At 47.5% G+C, this 22185-nt stretch overlaps 1 protein-coding gene across 2 annotated transcripts in view; it reads right to left on the minus strand.

The window, feature by feature from the left end:
- Positions 1-1483: 1483 nt before the first annotated feature.
- Positions 1484-22185, minus strand: part of LOC130131639 (protein Shroom2-like) — a 57541-nt gene continuing 36839 nt past the window's right edge. The window contains exons 3-10 of one of the 2 annotated variants that reach the window (XM_056301405.1): positions 22017-22139; positions 18556-20923; positions 17595-17659; positions 14284-14871; positions 9719-10243; positions 8892-9060; positions 7587-7856; positions 1484-3840 (exon numbers count right to left, since the gene is read on the minus strand). In XM_056301405.1, the coding sequence (XP_056157380.1) occupies positions 3568-3840; positions 7587-7856; positions 8892-9060; positions 9719-10243; positions 14284-14871; positions 17595-17659; positions 18556-20923; positions 22017-22139 (4381 nt within the window). In that variant the 3' untranslated portion in view covers positions 1484-3567. Of the gene's footprint in view, positions 3841-7586; positions 7860-8891; positions 9061-9718; positions 10244-14283; positions 14872-17594; positions 17660-18555; positions 20924-22016; positions 22140-22185 lie in introns of both variants that reach the window. The other variant, XM_056301404.1, reaches the window with a different exon arrangement.

Here is a 22185-nt window from a genome sequence, read left to right on the forward strand (position 1 = left end):
ACGTATATATCTGAGTACCCAGTATTTGTAACATTAATAAGACCCCCCCCCCTCCTAGCCCCCGTCGGTGATCCCGGCATCAGATCGCTTCCTCCTTTCTCTTCCTCTCTGCAGAGCAAACAGCCAGGACGTCTTTGCTCTTCAAAGCTTTACACCTCTCAACAACAAAACTCACTCCCATGGGTGCTGTTAAACGACTTATCAGCCGCACACAAACTGACGCCTCTGGCAGGACTGTAGATAAACTTTTATAAAGATAAAAAGTCTATTTTTTTTCCTTTCTCAGTTTCAGGTGGTTGGTTCCCAGCGGCAGCTCGGGTCTAAATTTACAGACGGAAGCAGTTCCATTAAAACAAACACGACACGAGACAATGGAGCACAGTTTGACTGGATGATGAAAGAAACCATCAGATCAAGACTCTGCTTTGTGGTTTATGACTCTGGTGGGAGAATTCATAGGTCGAACACATGACCATGAAGACTACTGGAGACTACTATGTCCTCAGATAAAGAGAGAGAGGATAAAGAGAGAGAGGGATAGATACTAGATAGATAGATAGATAGATAGATAGATAGATAGATAGATAGATAGATAGATAGATAGATAGATAGATAGATAGATAGATAGATAGATAGATAGATAGATAGATAGAAGTTCTAACACTTTGCTTTGATTACTGCTATCAGGGTTCACAGTCATGAAAACCCTGGTAAAGTTGTGGAAAATTAACCCGTGGAGATCTGCCGAAAGCAGCACCAACCCTTTTAAAGATTGATTTACAGATGAAATTAAAACGTAAAAGTGGGTATAAACATCATGGCAGGACTTTAAAATGTCCATTGTTTGCACACAACAGCTTGTCTCAGTACGCTAACATGAGTCTCCGCTGGCTAGCTTTCCTCTTTCAGCTAGCCAGCTTTCCTGTGTTAACTAGCAAGCTTTCCTGTTAACTAGCCAGCTTCCCTCTGTTAACTAGCAAGTTTTCCTCTGTTAACTAGCCAGCTGTCTTGTTAGCTAGCCAGTTTCCCTGTTAACTAGCCAGCTTTCCTCTGTTAATTAGCTAACTTTCCTCTGAAACTCGCCAGCTTTCCTCTGTTAGCTAGCTAGCATTCCTCTGTTAGCTAGCCAGCTTTCCTCTGTTAGCTATAGCTAGCTTGTTGACAGTATATTGGACAAGTGCTGCTTCAACAATCAGTGAATTGAAATAAACAAGTACAAAATATGGCTCATATATAGTATTTGAAGTATAGACTGACCTCTACATCATACGGTGTTAAATCAAAACACACCTTTTTAGTGGCAATTGTAATGTACTCGAATTATTGTGAAATTTAGTCATATCTTTGGAAACTGGACCCTCTGGGGTCCTTGGACCAGTTTGAGAGCCACCACTCCGGAATAATTTGAAGTTTTTTGTTTGAAAATGAAAAAAGTGAAGCCTTGTTTTATGAAACAATCAAAACCAAGAAGTATTTCTTTCTGTAAAGTTTAGTTCTTTATAAATAAATACAGGTACCTTAAGACCTTGGTTGAAAAAAATTGAATATTGTTTACAGACCCATCTTCTAGATTTTCAATATATTAAATGATCAACTTCAAGTGACTTGACTGAAAGTAGTCAAAATTTGATTATATATATATAAACACTGAATTTAAAAAATAAAACAAAGAAGAAATTTCATTGCTGAAATTAAATTACAGGAAAAACACTCCCCATCTCTTTATACTGGTATTCAACAGACTACAATAAATTAAAATAGTGTCTTTAAACACACGTTATACATTTTAAATACACATCCTGTAACACAGGAAACAGGAAGTAATTGGTCATACATATTTAAATACAGAAAAAAATCCAGAGTCATACCTATTTTAGAGAGGGACTGGAGACGGTCCAACACAAAGATTTCAACTAACATATTCATATAGTCAAATGATCATGGTATGATGAATTGATAAAAGTGTTTTAATTAGAAAAATGAAAATAAGAAACATTTTTATTAGATGAAGGGGGCTTAGTTGGTTTGCATATACATCCATTTGTACTAATGCGTTTACACTGTAGTGTTGCAAAACCAATTTAACAACCAGTCTTAGTCCCCCCCCCTTTTTCTCCCCAATTGTACCCGGCCAATTTCCCCACTCTTCCGAGCCGTCCCGATCTCTGCTCCACCCCCTCTGCTGATCCGGGGAGGTCTGCAGACTACCACATGCCTCCTCCGATACATGTAGAGTTGCCAGCTGCTTCTTTTCACCTAACAGTGAGGAGTTTCACCAGGGGGACGTAGCGCGTGCGCGGATCACGCTATTCCCCCCAGTTCCCCCTCCCCCCTGAACAGGCACCCCAATCGACCAGAGTAGGCGCTAGTGCAGCGACCAGGACATAAACCCACATCCGGCTTCCTGCCCACAGACACGGCCAATTGAGTCTGTAGGGGCGCCTGACCAAGCCGGAGGTAACATGGGGATTCGAACCGGCGATCCCCATGTTGGTAGGCAACAGAATAGACCGCCACGCCACCCGGATGCCCGGTCTTAGTTTTATTGATAAGTTTGCCATCACTAATGGAGATTATTATTTCACAGAAGTGTTAACCAACACTTTTTGGTCAGGATGTGGACTCGTCCAGACGGTCATATATCCAGTTTAAATGTCACTTTTCAGTACAAGATCTGTTAACAGCAACACATTTCATCACGCCATTAAGAGTTTGCCATTACCATATGTTGAGAAGTGACCCAAACTAGACAAACCGAGGCATTGAAAATGTTTGACCCGTTGAGTTAGACAGTTGAACTATAAAACTACCTCCAGATGCTTCAGATAGGCTCAAATGCTGCATTCATGCACATCTGTACGTGTCTACTTCACCCTCAATGGGGGATTAGCCTGGAAATCAAATCCAAACACTTACTCATGTGTGCCACAAAACCAGTAGCTATCCTGTCTAAGTTTAAGACACCGACTCCACTGTGACTTCAGGGTTATTTTCCCATCGCTGTTCACGTCCCATCATCAATATAAAAATGAGGCCTTTTGACTGTCTGATGACACACCGTCGTCCTCTAGTGGGCGGGTTAAGTAGCGTTGAAGGTTACATCAGCACGCAGCGAAGTATGAATATTTATGAGGTACGCAAACTCAATGCTTCCTCATTGGTCAAGTCTGGATGCGAGCACAGAAATGCCCAACAACCACGTTCTGCCCCATGCATGCAATGTATTTCAACATATATGAGGACCTAGCTGAGGACATGGTTATGTGAAGGTATTAGATTAAAGATGGTTAAGTTTAGGTTTGGTTTGGTTAAGGTCAGGGTAAGGATCTTGAGGACCGGTTATGAAGCCCTTTAATCCGTGTTGAGTATAAATCAGGGTTAAAGGTCTATCTGAGTGGATATTTCTGTGCACCCGAGCTTCCTCGATGACTCAACCAACTCGACCAGCGAGGATGCTTTGAGGACATTTATGTCATCAATACTCATATATTGCACTGAACCATCCTTGGGGGGAAAAAAAGTCACCATCAGCGCACACGTAAAAACCAAACCTCGGTGCCGGTTCGGTCAGAGTGGCGGTCTCTGGTCCAGTGGCAGGCTGTCCACAAGACACTTGAGCTGCTCCTCGCCCAGTTTGATCTTGTCCTCCAGTTTGCGCTGTTCGATGATGAGTGCCGACTTCATCTTCACAAAGTGGCGGTAGTCATCCAGGCTCTCCAAGTCCAAGTGCACCTCCATGACGGCCGACACCAGCTGCTCCCGGCGGTCCAGGTTCTCCTTCAGCTCCTTGGCATCCTCGTGCTGCCGCATCAGGAGCGTTCGCTTCTCTTTAAGGGTTCGCTGAGGAGGAGCAAGAAGAGGAAGATATGTCAGTCAGACGGCATTTATAATGACCTGAAATTCAGGAGCTTCTCACCATATCTGAAGATTAATATGTGAACCAATATCACAATGTGTGGAATGACAGGGCGATCTGCAACTACATATGGGTTAGTTATTACTATTATCAATATTAGCAGTAGTAGTGGTAGTAATAAAAGAATGGTAGTAGTGGTGCGCTTCGTCCTCTTCTTCTTCTTAATAATATAGTATCATTTTACCTTATATGCTGTCGTTGTTTCAGACGTGAGTTAAAGTAGAGGATGTAGAAAGAGGTCAGCACACCGGAAAACCCAGAGGTTGTTATTACTATAGGTACCTTTCAAAATCCACAATTACTTTCTGGGCTTTTCCAGAATGTTCATAAAAGTCAAAAGTTTTCAGGACTTGGAAACAATCAAGTCCTCTTCCACAGTTTTCTATCAGAAAATGTACAGGAACCCAACATTGATAGATAGATAGATAGATAGATAGATAGATAGATAGATAGATAGATAGATAGATAGATAGATAGATAGATAGATAGATAGATAGATAGATAGATAGATAGATAGATAGATAGATAGATAGATAGATAGATCAATCGATCGATTGATAGAAACTATGCTACTGTTGGGCGAAGGAGAAGAAGAGGGGGAAGGCAGTCCAGATACAGCAAGAGAGGAGGGAGGGTAGGAGTGTGGAGGTGAGAGTCGGAACCTTGAGTGTTGGCACTATGACTGGTAAAGGGAGAGAGCTGGCTGATATGATGGAGAGATGGAAGGTAGATATACTGTGTGTGCAAGAGACCAGGTGGAAGGGGAGTAAAGCCAGGAGCATCGGAGGAGGATTCAAACACTTCTACCATGGTGCACAGATGGGAGGAGAAATGGGGAAGGGGTAATTCTGAAAGAACAGTATGTCAAGAGTGTGCTGGAGGTGAAGAGTGTGTCGGACAGAGCGATAACTATGAAGCTAGAAATCGAAGGTGTGATGATGAATGTTATCAGCACATATGCCCTGCAAGTTGGGTGTGAGATGGAAGAGAAAGAAGAATTCTGGAGTGAGTTGGATCAAGTGGTGGAGAATGTACCCAAGGAGGAGAGAGTGGTGATTGGGGTGGGCTTCAGTGGACATGTTGGTGAAAGGAACAAAGAAGATGAGGAGATGATGGGTAGGTATGGTGTCAAGGAGATAAATGTGGAAGGCCAGATGGTGGTGGATTTTGCTAAAAGGATGGTAAAAACGTATGGTGAAAACATATTTCAAAAAGAAGAAGGAACACAGGGTGACATATAAGAGTGGAAGAAGGTGCACTGAGGTGGAGCATATCTGATGCAGGAGGTGCGATCTCCGAGAGATTGGAGAACGCAAGGTGGTGACAGGGGAGAACATAGCTAGGCAGCAACGGATGGTGGTCTGACTTTGGAGCTCAAGAACAAGAAGAGAGTGAAGGCAGAGCCCAGGATTTAATGGTGGAAGTTGAAGAAGGAAGACTGTTGTGTGGAGTTCAGGGAGGAGTTAAACAGGCAGTGGGTGGTAGTGAAGAGTTGTCAGATGGCTGGGCAACCACTGCAGAAATAGTGAGGGAGACAGCTAGGAAGGTACTTGGTGTATCATCTGTACAGAGGAAGGAATACTTGGTGGCAGAATGAGATAGTACAGGAAAGTATATGGAGGAAGACATTGGCAAAGAAGAAGTGGGATAGAGAGATGAAGAAAGTAGACAGAAGTACAAGGAGATGGGATAGAGAGGTGGTGAAGGCAAAGGAAAAGGTGTATGGTGAGTTGTATGAGAGGTTAAACACTAGAAAAGGACTTGCGCCGATTGGCTAGACAGAAGAACCAAGCTGGGGAGGATGTGCAGCAGGTCAGGGAGATCAAGCATAGAGATGGAAATATGCTGACAAGTGAGGAGAGTGTGTTGAGAAGGTGGAAGGAGTACTTGGAGGGGCTGATGAATGAAGAAAATGAGAGTGAGAGAGAGAGAAAGAGAGAGAGAGAGAGAGAGAGAGAGAGAGAGAGAGAGAGAGAGAGAGAGAGAGAGAGAGAGAGAGAGAGAGAGAAAGAGAGAAGGTTGGATGATGTGGGGCTAGTGAATCGGGAATTGTGGTGGATTAGCAAGGAGGAAGTGAGGACAGCTATGAAGAGGATGAAGAGTGCAAAGGCAGTTGGTCCAGATGACATACCTGTGGAGGCATGGAGATGTTTAGAAGAGATGGCAGTGGCGTTTTTAACTAGATTGTTTAACATAATCTTGGAAAGCGAGAGGATGCCTGAGGAGTGGAGAAGTGCACTGGTACTAATTTCAAGAATAAGGGGGATGCCACAGCAATAAGATATGGGAAAGAGTAATAGAAGCTAGGTTAAGAGGAGAGGTGATGATTACCGAGCAGCAGTATGGTTTCATGCCAGGAAAGAGCACCACAGATGAGATGTTTGCTTTGAAAATGTTAATGAGCAGTATAGAGAAGGCCAGAAGGAGTTACATTGTGTCTTCGTGGATTTAGAGAAAGCATATGACAGGGTGGCGAGAGAAGAGGTGTGGTATTGTATAAGGAAGTCGGGAGTTGCAGAGAAGTATGTAGGAGTGGTGCAGGATATGTATGAGGGAAGTGTGACAGTGGTGAGGTGTGCGGTAGGTATGACGGATGGGTTCAAGGTGGAGGTGGGATTACATCAAGGATCGGCTCTGAGCCCTTTCTTGTTGCAATGGTGATGGACAGACAGTCTCCGTGGACTTTGATGTTTGCAGATGACATTGTGATCTGTTGTGAGAGTAGGGAGCAGGTTGAGGAAAGCCTGGAGAGGTGGGGGTATGCACTGGAGAGAAGAGGAAGGAAAGTCAGTAGGAGCAAGACGGAATACCTATGTGTGAACGAGAGGGAGGACAGTGGAATGGTGAGGATGCAAGGAACAGAGATGATGAAGGTGGATGAGTTTAAAAATTTGGGGTCAACTGCTCAAAAATAACGGGGAATGTGGAAGAGAGGTGAAGAAGAGAGTGCAGGCAGGGCGGAGTGGGTGGAGAAGAGTGTCAGGAGTGATTTGTGACAGAAGGGTACCAGCAAGAGTTAAAGGGAAGGTTTACAAGATGGTTGTGAGACCAGCTATGTTATATGTTTTGGAGACAGTGGCACTGATGAAAAGACAGGAGGTGGAGCTGGAGGTGGCAGAGTTGAAGATGCTAAGATTTTCACTGGGAGTGATGAAGAAGGACAGGATTAGGAATGAGCATATTAGAGGGACAGCTCAGGTTGGACAGTTTGGAGACAAAGCAAGAGAGGCAAGATTGAGGTGGTTTGGGCATGTGGGGAGGAGAAATGCTGGGTATATTGGGAGAAGGATGCTGAAGATGGAGCTGCCAGGGAAGAGGGAAACAGGAAGACCAAAGAGGAGGTTTATGGATGTGGTGAGGGAGGACACATGTTGGTGTGACAGAATAAGACGAATAAGACAGGAAGAGATGGAGAGGGATGATCCGCTGTAGCAACCCCTAACGGCAGCAGCCAAAAGAAGAAGAAAAAGAGACAGGCAAACGGATAGATAGACAGACAGACAGATAGACAACTCAACAGTCAAGTAGTTGTTTCTGTGAGAGTGGGGGGGGGAGTCGTTCTGTAACTGAGATTGACCTCTGACCTTCCTACAGAGTAGGGTGGTGGTGGTGGTGGTGGTTGGGGTAATAGAAGAATATTTGCCCTCCCCAGCAGCAGGGGGCAATGTACCTTTTCCTCTGGGGGTGCCTCGTCCTCCAGGCTGTTGAGGGCATTCTCCACGCGCGCCAGTCGTCCGGACAGCGACAGCAGCAGACTCACCACTTTGTCCAGGTCGCCCACAAACATGCGGAACTTGTCCAGCTGGTTCGGCAGGCAGACGCGCTGCACGGTGGCCTCCACGGCACGGCCCAGGGCCTCGTTGTCCTCCACGTCCTCCTGGAGGCTCTGTCGTGCCTCCCGCAGCACCCCCAGCTTCCTCGCCAGGCTGGAGATCAGCTCCTGCTGCAAGGAGGAGAGAGAGAGAGAAGGGATACAGAGAGACAGGGAGTAAGAAATGACCGTGTGAATGCAGAAATAAACACATATTGTAATAATGAGAAGAAAGAAAGAGAGAAGGAAAAAATAGCAGTACTACTGTTATTACAACTATCAATGCAAATTTCTCATATTTGAAAGGAACAGGTGTCGTGTAGGTGATATATTTTACGTATTAAATATATCATATATATTTCATAAACATATTTATCAGGGGTCTGGGTAGCATAGTGGTCTATTCCGTTGCCTACCAACACAGGGATCGCTAGTTCAAATCCCCGTGTTACCTCCGGCTTGCTTGGGTGTCCCTCCAGACACAATAGGCCGTGTCTGCAGGTGGGAAGGCGGATGTGGGTATGTGTCCTGGTCGCTGCACTAGCGCCTCCTCTGGTCGGTCAGGGCACCTGTTCAGGAGGGAGGGAGAACTGGGGGGAACAGCGTGACCCTCCCAGGTGCTACGTCCCCCTGGTGAAACTCCTCACTGTCAGGTGAAAAGTGGCTGACGACTCCACATGTATGGGAGGAGGCATGTGGTAGTCTGCAGCCCTCCCCGGATCAGCAAGGGGGTGGAACAGCGAACGGGACGGCTTGGAAAATAGGGTAATTGGCCAAGTACAACTGGCGAGAAAAAAAAGGAAAAAATCCACACAAAAAACCCCCCCCATATTTATCAATATTAAACTTATTTGTATGACTTCCCTATAAAACATGTCTGTTGTAAATTTCTAATCAACCAACATTTTATTAATAATTCAGTCAAATGAGGGATCTGTCAAAACCAATGCATTCAGTCAACTTTAAAAAAAAGAATCAGCTCCACCTTCCCGTTTATTCTATTCTATTCTATTCTATTCTATTCTATTCTATTCTATTCTATTCTATTCTATTAGTCTGGTCTATTCTCCGCTTGACTTTTCCGTTCTCTGTCATAAAGGTGTACAGGACCCATAGTAAAGACAGTGTCGTGGTGGTTTTGAGTGTGATGGAGGAGGCCAGCACCTTCTTCCCGGCCAGGTCCACGTCCAGCTCGTCCTCGGAGTCCTGCTCCTCCAGCTGCTCCTGCATCCCCTTCAGCTTGATGAGGAGCTCCGCTTTGGGAGCAGACGTGTTGTAGTAGGAGGAGCTGGGAACCAGGGAAGTCGCCGTGGAAACGCCCTCCTCTTCCCCTCTGACACACACACACACACACACACACACACACACACACACACACACACACACACACACACACACAGTCTTAGCCTGGAATGTTTACATTTGTAACTTATTACACACAGAGCATGTTCTTGCATGAAAAGCATGATATGAATAATGTTGAATTGATTGATTGATTGATTGATTGATTGATTGATTGATTGATTGACAACTGTGATTTAGTAACGGATCAAAACCTGGCCTAAAAATCCTCTTTAGTCTGGTTAAAAAGTGGAGGTGGTTGCTGAAAGTTGTAAAGTATCAACTGCTTTTATTTTCTAGTTTCCTGAAATGCTGAGAAAGAATAAAAGCAGGTGAACTCCTTAATGATGATAAACACAGAGGAGTTGCAATATATGACCAGCAGAGGGCAGCCTATACGACAGCTCCACCTCATTCATTCTCTTGCTTCCCCACAGACGTGAATAAACATCACTGACATTGACAAAAACAATAATATTGATGAACACTCAACAGATGAGTGGAAAGGATGGAGGAGAGGAGATGCTGTGTCGATATGAAGATCTTCATTAAAACATAAATGAGTGGATTTTTTCTTTTTACTTCGGATTTTAGTTTTCTAGTCAGTGTGTGGGTTGATTTCAAATATGATTTAACAGGATACTTCAAACCTTTCATCAGTATTTCTTGGGGCGGGCGGTCTGGGGCCGTTGGGGGCCCGTCGGCGCTGGTGGCCCCCCTCCAGTATCTGCTGCCCCTGTGGGAAGAGCCCCTCCATCAGGTCCATGGTGGTCCTCATGCCCCTCCGGTCCAAGATGTCCGCCAGGGACTTATCCCGGTCCACAATGTCTCTGGCCAGCTCCTCCCTCTTTGCGTCTTCCGCCTCCGAGTGAAGGTCCCCTCCCGAGGTGAATGGGGGGTTGTTGGTAATGTTGGCGGCCCCCAGCAGGGTAGATGATGGAGAATCACCCAAGTTTTGAGTCTTGACTTGGGGCCGGGTCCACTCGGTCTCCTGCGGCTTGCAGGAGCTGAACAGGGAGGGAGTTCGGGGTCCGTGGAACTCGGGGGCCTCTCCGTTGCATGCCGGGTACGCTCGGGTGTCTCGCTCCGATCTGCTCTCAGCGTGGACGATCTTCACCGGGACTTTCCTCGCCGGACCGCTCTGGTCCATCGCTCCTATCGGGCCGATTTCAGACCTGAGCGGGTCCAAATGTCAACATAAGTTACTGTTAACGTCTTCATACACCACGCTACGAAAACTAACACACACTTTACAGTCCCGGTCTGATATTTAGATTTATTTTACAGCGGACAACATCTGTCGAGGAAGATGATGAATCTTTATTTGTCCTACTTTTTGTGTCTATTCGTTTGTAGGAAACATCTGTTGTGTTTTCATCAATTTATATAATTTTAATATTGTAGCGAATTCGGGGGAAACGCAACCACAGGAACTGCCGCGGCCGGGAAGCGAACCCGTGTCGCCCGCACCGCAGGAGGCGTCGCTAATCGCTAGGCTAAAGGGTCAGACCCGCGAGCCAGCAGCCAGCGTGTCACCTTATCCGTGCACGTTACAGTATCTATAATCTGTCACCCCGTTCCAGCTGAGTGGGTTGGGGTTAGCTCCGTCCGTGGCCACTAGTTTTTAACTGACCTTCATTCAGTTCCATTTTATTTTAATGCCATTGACGGTATTTTTATTTTATTTTGTGTTCCTGTTGTTCACCGTTTAACCACTTTGCATGATGTACGAGTCAAGTTGTCAGCACAGCAAGTTTAAAAATCTAACGTGATGAAACGTATTTACATGATGGTGTGATCTCTTTCCAAAGCAACAAGGTGGCCCCGGGGCTGAATTTATTTTAGAGATTCGGGACACGGGCTCGGCATTGCGTACGAGTGTGACGTCACACTGCGAAGGGCATGATGGGAAGGATGGAGGTAGGCGAGGTGAGAGGAAGAAGCGCAGTCATGAATCGCTGCAAGACAAAACCCCACACATCGACTTTCAATGTAGTCAGAAGAAACTGCAAAAAAATAAATAAATAAAGTGACAAAGTAAACTGACGTTTTTCAAACTATTTTCCGGGGAAGGTTGACTGAGAATTTGTATTTTTTTATTTACAGATTTAACTTGTATACACACCCACACCTGGGAACATCCAAACCGCTTATCCTGCTCTCAGGATGCTGGAGCCTATCCCAGCAGTCATTTGGCAGCAGGTGGGGAGACACCCTGGACAGGCCGCCAGGCCATCACCACACACACACACACACACACACACACACACACACACACACACACACACACACACACACACACACACACACACACACACACAGCACGGCCGATTCACCTGGCCTACATGTCTTTGGACTGTGGGAGGAAACCGGAGCCCCCGGAGGAAACCCACACAGACACGGGGAGAACATGCAAACCCCACACAGAGGACGACCCGGGACGACCCCCAAGGCTGCACTACCCTGGGGCTCGAACCCAGGACCTTCTTGCTGGGAGGTGACCGCGCTAACCACTGTGCCACCGTGCCGCCCCCCTCAGAGCCCACAGTCCTAAATTTGGGATGAGGCGGGTGGTCTACTGAGGAGGGGGGTCACACAGCAACTGCCCCAGAGGGATTTCCTCCTACACACACAGAAGCGCTGCAGGGCTCTGTGCAAGTGTATATTTTAACGGACAGCCCATTAAAAACCACAGTTTACTGTCGCTGGGAACCGGTGTCCATTATAAACCACAGCCTTCGATAGGAAACACTGGACGGCAGCGCTGGAGCGGTTCGGAGTTAAACGGAGAGTACATGTAACATAGACACATGCTCGTGTTGGTGGTCTGTAATATCTGGAGCCTGTAAGAAACGTTTCCATCCTGTGTGTCCATTAGTGATACGGTACTGAGTGTTCCTGTAGGTCTGTTGTATTGCCACTAGGGGGGGGCGACATGCGGTCTGCTGGAACAGCGATGCGTGACGTCACATAGATTTGACGCTGAGAACCTCCGCCGGTGTCACGCTTCAATACAGAAGAGACAAAACACGTAAAGCCCAAATCAACTTCCACACACCAGATGGTGGAAAGTGACTGGGAGGGCAGCCAGTGTGAATCAGACCAGCGGGGTCCTTTTACAAACACCTGATGGGATGAACTGCCACCCAGTGCCCTCAGTCTTACTGGCCGTGTGCTGAGCCCGCGTGACATCAGAGCATTCTCTGACACCTTCACATAATTTACATGGACTCCTCCATGAGGAGGACATCCTGACCAAAACTGACTTTCAGAGATGCAGATCTTAATTGGATGAGCTCTTTGAATCAGTTCACTGTGGGCTTGCTCCTCATTAATGGGCACATTGGCATCGTGGGTTCATGGAGGGTTGAGTCCATTTACCCCCCCCCCTTTCTCCCCAATTGTACCTGGCTGATTACCCCACTCTTCCGAGCCGTCCCAGTCGCTGCTCCACCCCCTCAGCTGATCCGGGGAGGGCTGCAGACTACCACGTCTCCTCCGATACATGTGGAGACACCAGCCGCTTCTTCTCACCTGACAGTGAGGAGTTTCACCAGGGGGATGGAGCACCTGGGAGGATCACACTATTTCCCCAGTCCCCCCCCCCCCACCCCAACAGGCGCCCTGACCGACCAGAGGACACGCTAGTGCAGCGACCAGGACACATACCCACATCCGGCTTCCCACCCGCAGACACGGCCATCTGTGTCTGTAGGGACGCCTGTAAGTCCATTTATTTAGCATGTAAGAGACACATGGAGAGTTACAAGAAACACTTTCACACCAAAATCCTGTGATTTTTCTGCTGTTGTCAATAAAGCTTGCTTTCACACACACACACACACACACACACACACACACACACACACACACACCTGCATTTTAGCCATATTAGACCTGTTCTAACCTGTTATCACCTCCATGACGGCTCTTATTTCTTTAATTTGAATTTGAAAAAAAAAGGGGGGGGTCCCTGGAAAAGAAATGAGGTGGTCCGCCTGATGCCGAAGCTGCCATCTGGTCCAGTTTTACACTGAGCGTCACAGGAGAATTGACTTTGAAAGCCTGCACCATCAACACGAGGAGCAACTTAACAGAACGGAGAGGAGGTCAAAGGTCACAAGCTCCTCCGCTGTCCCTCTAACGGTCACGCGGAGAGAAAAACACAGGTGAGGGAACACCAGTCGGTCGGGAGGTGGTTTTATTTCCAGTCACGCCGCCGCGGTTCCAGCCCGTCGTGCTACAGCAAGCGCGCTCAGACCAAACATATTTAATGAAAGGCCAGACAGCAGAAATGCGTCACAACCGAAAAGGTCAGAGGAGACGCCACCAAATTACAGCCTCTTCAAATTACAAACCAATCTCTCTCGAGGCAGCAGAACAGATGAAATCAATTTAAAACAGATTACAATCGACGGTGGACATAATTAGAGTCAGACCCTTTATTCAGTTCTGTCCACACATTTTCATTTCATCCAGACACTAAAAATAACATTCTGCTCCCACGTCCCTTTATTATTATTATATGTAGAGATTATATATATTTATTCTATATTTATTCATCTCATTGCTATTATATTTCTTTATTTCTTTATTATTTATGTAAATATTTCTATTATTATATTTCTTACGTATTTCAAAAATTATATTTATAATAATTCCATATTATATGATATAAATTCATTTCATATAATTTTATCTAAGTTCATTGTTTTACATTAAACTATATAAATTCCTACTGTTATAGCCATCCATTATCCAAACTGCTCAGCCTGCTCTCAGGGTGGCGGGGATGCTGGAGCCTATCCCAGCAGTCATTGGGCGGCAGGCGGGGAGACACCCTGGACAGGCCACCAGGCCATCACAGGGCTCATACTGTTATATAGTAACAATAAATCAACAAAAAAAAGGTATATTACACAAATTTGTCTTATATTATTTTCTAAATAATGTAATTCTGTGACAACATAATAATATATATAATATCTGTTAATGTAATTCTTATATAAATTTGTTGTTGTACACTGTTATATAAATTCATTCTGTGTTATATTTTCATAATAAGTTTATATTACTATAAACATATATTAAAAAACAAGCTAATTTGAATCCTGCCTCGACACAAAATGGAGGCTGGCGTTAACCAAGACTTACATAACGATGGGAGGAGGAGGAAGGGAAGGAGAGCCTGAACTCCTCCAGCTAAGCTGCTTACCTGACCAGTGAGTCATCCTGCACCGACGCCGGCGGCGGCGCGTTGGTGAGTCTCTGAGGAGCGAACAGCGGCGAGGGCGAGTGAGGTCTGTCTGCTGCGGGGAAAGACAGAGTGACCGTCTTGGAGGAGAAATGGTAGGAAGAGGAAGAGGAGGAGGAAGATGATGAGGGTGGTGGCTGCTCCCTCTCCTCTCCTCTCACTGCTCCTTCCTGTCTGGGGGCCGGGGAGATGGCTGAGGCGGAGCCCGCATAGGAACCATGGCTCTGGACAGCGTTGTTGGGATGGAGACAGGGAGCGGCGCCGGACAGTGGACGGGGCGATGCTGCTGCTGCCGCCTCGGCGTGGACACCACGGAAGAATTCCTGGGAGGAGGATGTGGTTTGTGGCCCTAAATGAGGCCTAGGCGCTGGCAGGAGGCCTCTGGTCTGGGAGGCCGGGCTGGGAGGGCGCAGCGAAGCGTGGGAGGAATGGGAGGACTGGGAGGCGTGGGGGGCGGTGGCGTCTGGCTTGGTCCTGTGGTGGAGGGAAGGCTGTGGCCGCTGGTCAGACTTGGATGACTGGTACCGTCTGCTGCTCTCCGTCGTCTCCCTGGAAAATAATCACATATTTCACAATCAGAAGAGTTCAGAATTGGACTGGCGGAGAAGAAAAAAAGGATTACGGCCAGCACACACACAACCTGGAAGATAGAAAACAGACTTTACTGCATAAAACTTACTCATTATGCTCAATGCCTTCATCAGGGATGCAGACACTCTCACTACAAGATAAAAACGTTTCACTGAGCAGCTGAATCGAACATCGAGTTAACTGTTTAGCTAGCTAGCTAGCTGATGATGGATATTAGAAAGTGGCTTCGCCACGACACAACCACGATGGCAGCATCTAATCCAACCGGCGGGGAGCGGGAGAAGCCAGCGACAGAGGCCAAGACACAGAGAGGCAGAGATAAACACAGCGAAAAGGAGCCTGCAGCCACCGATACCAAGCCTTGCAGCAGCAGCACCAGGGTTTTACATGCCCCCACGCCTCCATTAGTGTCCGACAACCTCAGTGATGAGGAGCCAGCATAGGTTTGTCTGGAGAAATCCCCCCCCCCCCCCCGCTAGTGCTGTGGGAGAAAACTGGCCTTTTTTAGCATGTGGTTCAAATGCAGAGACTACATGCTGGCTGAAATATTCCTGCAAGGCAGATGCAACTTTCTGCTATCCTTGTCGAAAATTCAACATCAGCTCTGATGCTAATGCGGATAAGGCATTCACCCAAACTGGATTTAATAACTGGCAACATGCTACTGATAGCAACAAGGGATTAGGGGGGCACGCATCAAGCAAAGAACATTTGAAATGCATGATACTTTGTACCGAAAGACAAGCAAGGAATGCACAGGGAGTGGAGATTTCAACACTTGTCAATCCTGAGAGACCACAGAGGAGGTGCAACACAGCATCGTGGCGGCTGCAACTCTTTTGAATGAGGGGAAGAAGAGGCAGCCTGGCTGAGCTTGTAGTTTTTTTTGGAAATGTGTGGGAAATGTCAGTAATAAGCGTAGACATTATTTCTTCACTGGCATTGCAGCCGAGAAGGGGATGTGATGTTAATGTTGTTTTATATAGTAGAATATATATAAAACAACATTAACATCACATCCGGACTCCCAATCCGACCATCACTTGGGTGCAACCTGTGGCAGATCCCATCGTCTTCACTCTTGTGTTGCCATGGAATTAGATCCTCCCAGGCCAAGCAGTGTGGACCAGCGTCGCGACCAGATCACCGTTTTAATCAAGGCTTTAGTGAATGGCTCCAAGAGTTTTTTTCTATCTCTTGGAATGGATCCTCGGACACGAGAGACGCCAACGACGACGATCATATGGTAGAATAGGTGCTTTGCATGACATCGATGAGGGTGGGCAGACCTTGACCCATCTCTGTTGTTGTCATACGAGGCTTGTTATGGCACTCTGGTGGCAAGACAGCTTGATAGCTGTGACCACAAGTTGCATTCTACCAATAACATCAATAACCCCAACAGGCTCCCCAACCGACCAGAAGAGGCGCTAGTGCAGTGACCAGGACATATACCCCCATCCGGCTTCCCACCCGCAGACACGGCCAATTGTGTCTGTAGGGATGCCCGACCAAGCCGGGGGTAACACGGGGATTCGATCCGGCGATCCTCGTGTCGGTAGGCAACGGGATAGACCGCCACGCCACCTGGACGCCCTGTTAGCCTGTATTCTTGCGGCAAGACAGCCGTACATGGCTGCAAATGCATTGAGTCTAATTGTACGATACATTATTATCCCTCCTGTGTTATCAGCAAGTGAAAAATAGTTGTGTCCTCTCAGTCATTTCTGAAGCCCCCTTACCGAGTTAACCCTGCTGCCGCTGCGCCTGCACCAAGCCACTAGTTTTACAACCGAGCACAACCCCAGTGTGTCCGTGTGTGTGTGTGTGTGTGTGTGTGTGTGTGTGTGTGTGTGTGTGTGTGTGAACTTCCTTTTCTTAGCAAAACATATCAACAAAAAGGAGTTTGGCAATAGTTCCAGGATCAATTTCAACACTCTGCTGTGAAAAAGGACCTCACAGGCAGCAGATTAAGTGTGCTTTGTCAACACACACACACCAATAGATAACCTGATACACTCCCCACCCGTCACAGATCACTGTTATTACACGCACACAGACACACACACACACACACACACACACACACACACACACACACACACACACACACACACACACACACACACACACACACACATAATTGAGTGGAGTCTGCAGGAACAACAGGACTGTATTAGTTCAGCTCATTGAGACATGACTTCCAACAGCAGCACAGAGATTTGAGACCACAGACAGATGTGAGTCCTTTCAGGCCGGGGAGGAACATGCAGACCTCTTTCCAGAAGAGGAAATATCGCCAACGCGCCACATTCCGCCTCCACATTCAACATGCCAGCTTCTTATGAGACGTGCGTCAAACACATGACATGAAACACATCACATCTGCTCAGCGGCTTTAACAGGGACGCTGTGGGGATGTAACCTGCCTCATTACCCTCAGTTAAACAGCCTCTCTACCAAAGAACCACTGCTGAACCACTACACGTTCATTCTAGGCGAAGATTCCTACATCAGTTATGTTTCAACCAGTCCGATCGAAGTTGGGATTCAAATTAAAACAGCTAAAAGTGACGTCTCAGAAAGGAGATGGAGCAGTTGGGTCTTCATTTGTCATTTTCCTGTCTTCATTTCCTTGTCAGCGTGTCATTATTTGTCGGTGTAAATAAATGAATCCTCACCTGTTGTGTTGTCCATTTCTTGTCTCTGGGAGCAAGTTGTTTTCACTCCAAGTCTCTGGAAAACTCTGCACAAAGAACAAGTCAGGGGCTTCAGTCCTATTTCATCATTTGGAGGGGGTCATAAACAACACTTGAATCAATACAACACAATACTGGAAAATATGTGACTAACTGAGTCGCAAAATAGAAACTAATATCAAGTAAACAGAAATACAAAATGTGGGCGTCTGGGTGGCGTGGCAGTCTATTCCTTTGTCTACCAACACAGGGATCACTGGTTCGAATCCCCGTGTTACCTCCAGCTTGGGTCAGGTGTCCCTACAGACACATTTGGCTGTGTCTACAGGTGGGAAGCCGGATGTGGGTATGTGTCCTGGTCGCTGCACTAGCGCCTCCTCTGGTCGGTCGGGGCGCCTATTCGGGGGGGGGGCGGAATTGGGGGGAATAGCGTGATCCTCCCATGCGCTACGTCCCCCTGCCAAAACTCCTCACTGTCAGGTGAAAAGAAGGGGCTGGCGACTCCACATGTATCGGAGGAGGCATGTGGTAGTCTGCAGCCCTACCTGGATCGGCAGAGGGGGTGGGGAGCAGCAACTGGAACAGCTTGGAAAATAGGGTAATTGGCCAAGTACAATTGGGAGAGAAAGGGGAAAACATTCATCACCCCTAAAGTATATCTCTTTCTCTATTATTATATCATTATTATATCTCTATTATTATTATTATTATTTTGAAAACTGTTGTCCAATTATGTGTCCTATAGCGCCATGCGCACATAAGGTTTCATTCCAGTCCAACACTACACTAGCTGACTTCAGCTGAAGGTGTGTTAATCAGTGATATCAGATGGTGTAATGCTTGGTTAGAAAGAAAACCTGGATGCACACAACTCTACATGGTACATGGTCGGACACCGCTGCTTAAGTACTACCATACAAAGTCCCATACAGGCTCAGCTCACCTGTGTGTAGAACTCAGCAGAAGGAGAAGATCTGGACCTCTCATGGATGCAGACCGTCTTCTCCTCTGCGTCCAGGATGTTCTCCGCTGAGTGATACCTCCCTTGTGTCCTGGTTTCTGATGCCTTTCTTCGTGAACTCCACTTCACCTGATACTCAGCAAAGGTACCAAGTCTCTTGGGCGACAGTAGAATTGGATTCTGTCCCTGGCTTAGGGTAGTTGAACCTGAGCCTGGATGGGTCTGCTGGGGCTCATTGGGTAGCACTCTCTCTACAGCCTTGGCTGTCTCGTTGAGGTCTGAGCCAGAGTTTAGGGATCCAGACTTGGGCAGTGGCCTTGAAGAAGTTGGTTTGGCCTCAAAGAACTTCCTCCGTTCCCCAAAGGATCCTGTTTCAGGCTCTTCCTCCACCCCTTCCAACCCCACCTTGTCCATCTTGTCTGGCTCCGAGAAGGAGTGCGTCCTCTTAGCCAGGGCAATGCGCTTTCGACCTCTGATGCGAGAGCGTTGGCTGCTGGAAGAGGAGTTGGACTTACCTGCCAGGGTCTCACCTCCGAGAGGATCAAGATCCCGTCTCTGGAAGGAGGTGGCCTGGAGCACCCTGGCCTGGGCCTCCTTCAAATGGTCCTTGTAGGTGTTGGAGAAGGAGCCATTAGAAGAGGTGGATGTCTCTGTGGATTTCCATCCTTCATCCTCTTCTTCCTCATTCTCCTCTTCCTCCCTGCCACAGATCAGGCTTGCGGCGCTGCGACTCTTCTGCAGCTGTGCGCGTTTCTGTTGGATTTCATTGCGGAGTGTAGTGGCGTAGCGTTCACCTCGACGGCTCACCTTTCCACCACTGGATGCTGCCGGGTCACCCAGATCTTGGATGGATGGGCTGCTTGTGCCGTGGTTTGTGGTTGGCCTCCTTTCAGCTAAGGTCTGGTTCTCCAGGGTCAGGGAATGGAGCAATGGTGTTTTAAAGGGAGATATTCGATTGTCCTCCTGTGGCACCCATACATCCTGATATCTTGGCAGAAAGACCTTGTTTTCGTCACTGTGCTGACTTGGGGAATATCTTTTTATGTTGTTTGGATGTCCCTCAACTCGCTTCTGGGTTTCTTCTGAGCTGCTGATACTTTTGACAGGTGCAAACATTTCAGAGACTGGCAGCTCATATGGTAAACTGTTCCCTTGCTGGGAATGGCCATTGTCCTCCTTACTGGTGACACAAGGCAGGGGGGACTGAGGTAGAGAAGAGTACTTGGTTTTACAGTTGGTCTTCAAGGAACTCAGGGAGCTTCGGTTGTGGCTGTTTGCCCAGTGGGGGGTCTCTGTGTCCCCCCTCTGACCTTCTGCCCTCCCTGGTCTAGCCTGTTGCTCTGCTGACTGGACGGACAGTTTTGTTCCAGTACCATAGTACCGACTGAGACCTCCATTATCCTGGTTTGGGTTCACTGCTGAGCCCTGAGAAATCACAGCCGAATTTCTGAGCTGGTTGCGGCTGGAGGCGTTGGTGGGGAGATCCTGCAGGCTACGGTAGTAGCAGCCAACGCTCTGAGGCTTGGTCGGAGGAGCTGACAGGGTTTGCAGGTAGAAGGGGCTCTCATCGCTGTACTGCCTCTGGTGGTTGGGCAGATGTGTGAAATGAGACTGGGTCTGTCTCACGTCGATACTGGACAGAGAGAAGAGTTTGTTGGGGTGGAGCTGGTTGTGGTTGGGGTCAGCTGCCATGTTTGGGTGGAGAAAATCTTTTGTGGGCAGTGGGACGAAGCTGTGTTTGGCTTCTAGACTTTTGTCACGGAGGGGAACAGTCAAGTTGTATTTGAAGGCTTGTCGGTTGGAGGCTTCGTTTGATCTTTCTGTTCCTCTTCCTTGGCTTTTTGTCTGACCGCTGGGCCCATCAGAGGAAGGGAACACTTTCGTGGCGGCAAAACTGTCGCTCCTCAGGGGAGGAGGTGGAGGAGGCGGGGACTGGGTCTTCTTTCTCTCTGGAACCTGCCACAATGGGGCGCCACTAGGCCTGCCAGCACCAGAGACCCGAGAGTCCGGTTGCTCTTCCACACGGGGCGTCTCCCAGCCTCCAGCCCCAAACATCGGCTGCAGGTACCTGGACCTGTCGCTCTGCAGACCCCTGAAGAAAATGTTTTCTGCACCAGTGGCAGGAACTGGTGGGCTGGAGCCACTGGAGAAGCAGCTGAAGCCCGAGTCTCTTTTCCCCACTCCTCCACAGAGTGCTTCAGGTTTGCCGGTGTATTTGGTGGGGGAGAGGCGATCGGGGGGGTTTATATGAGAGGGGCGCTCCAGTTTCTCCATGTTATTCACTGATGTGAACTGAATGGACGGCTGGTGCAAGTTGCTCTGGTCTCTCTCACTGGACAACTCTTTAGACCTTGAATAAATAATTAGGTGAGAAAGTGCAAAAAGAGGATTGAAATTAATTACTTTACATGACAAGAAGAAGAAACTCTTTCACGTGTCTAGACTTGAAGAAGATATGTTAATATGGTGGGAAACACTTGCCATCAGACCAATACTACAAACAGACGTGTGGTCAGTTGGGTTTTCTTCTCTGCTAACCACAAGCAATGTTTCCATACAACGTGAAGCAAGTCATGAAAAGTGGAACAAACGTAATTGTGACTGAGGTGCATTTCCTCGAGCTGTTTTTTTTTTTTGATTCCCCACCCCCTCTTTATCTCCCCAACTGTACTTGGCCAATTAGCCCACTCTTCCGAGCCATCCTGGTTGCTGCTCCACCCCCTCTGCCGATCCGGGGAGGGCTGCAGACTACATGTGGAGTCGCCAGCCGCTTCTTCCACCTGACAGTGAGGAGTTTCACCAGGGGGACGTGGCGCGTGGGAGGATCACACTATTCCCTCCAGTTCCCCCTCCCCTCTGAACAGGCGCCCTGACTGACCTGAGGAGGCGCTAGTGCAGCGACCAGGACACATACCCACATCCGGCTCCCCACCCGCAGACACGGCCAATTGTGTCTGTAGGGATGCCCAACCAAGCTGGAGGTAACACGGGGATTCGAACCAGCGATCCCCGTATTGGTAGGCAACAGAATAGACCGCTATGCTACCCAGACACCCTCTCAAGCTGGTTTTAAGTGAATAAACAATCTGTCTGTTTAAAGATGATGTCACAAAAACAGAAAAGATATCACGTTTCCATTTTTCTTCATCACATTCTCTTTATCAACAAGCCAACTTTTAAATTCAGGTGAGAATAAAAACGTTTTGTGGAATTTACTTGATTTACATTGATGTTTTGGCATTAAAAGTCATCTTTTCTCATTAGTAACTTCAACATTCAACTTCAAGTAGCTTGATGAAAACGTATTACATTAATCTGAATGCCCTAAGGATGTCTCCTATCCCAAACAGTATTTGGGCCCTTAAGTTCCTGGAACTAGCCCACTGACTATGGAAGTCCTGTAGTGAACAGGTCCGGTCCGGTCCCGGCAGCCGACAGCTCACCTTGCTTCATGATTCGGCTGCCAGACGTCTGCAGGGGAGATGTCGCTCCTGGTCGGCTCCGTCTCCTCTTCTGTCAGCTTGGAGGAGTACCAGGAATGAGGCCGCAAGACAGGCTCATTCTTTCTACAGAGGACAAGGACGTACATTACACGTTAACAAGGAAGCATCA

The sequence above is a fragment of the Lampris incognitus genome, chromosome 21 (genome assembly GCF_029633865.1).
Source record: "Lampris incognitus isolate fLamInc1 chromosome 21, fLamInc1.hap2, whole genome shotgun sequence".
NCBI classification, from domain to species: Eukaryota; Metazoa; Chordata; class Actinopteri; order Lampriformes; family Lampridae; genus Lampris; species Lampris incognitus.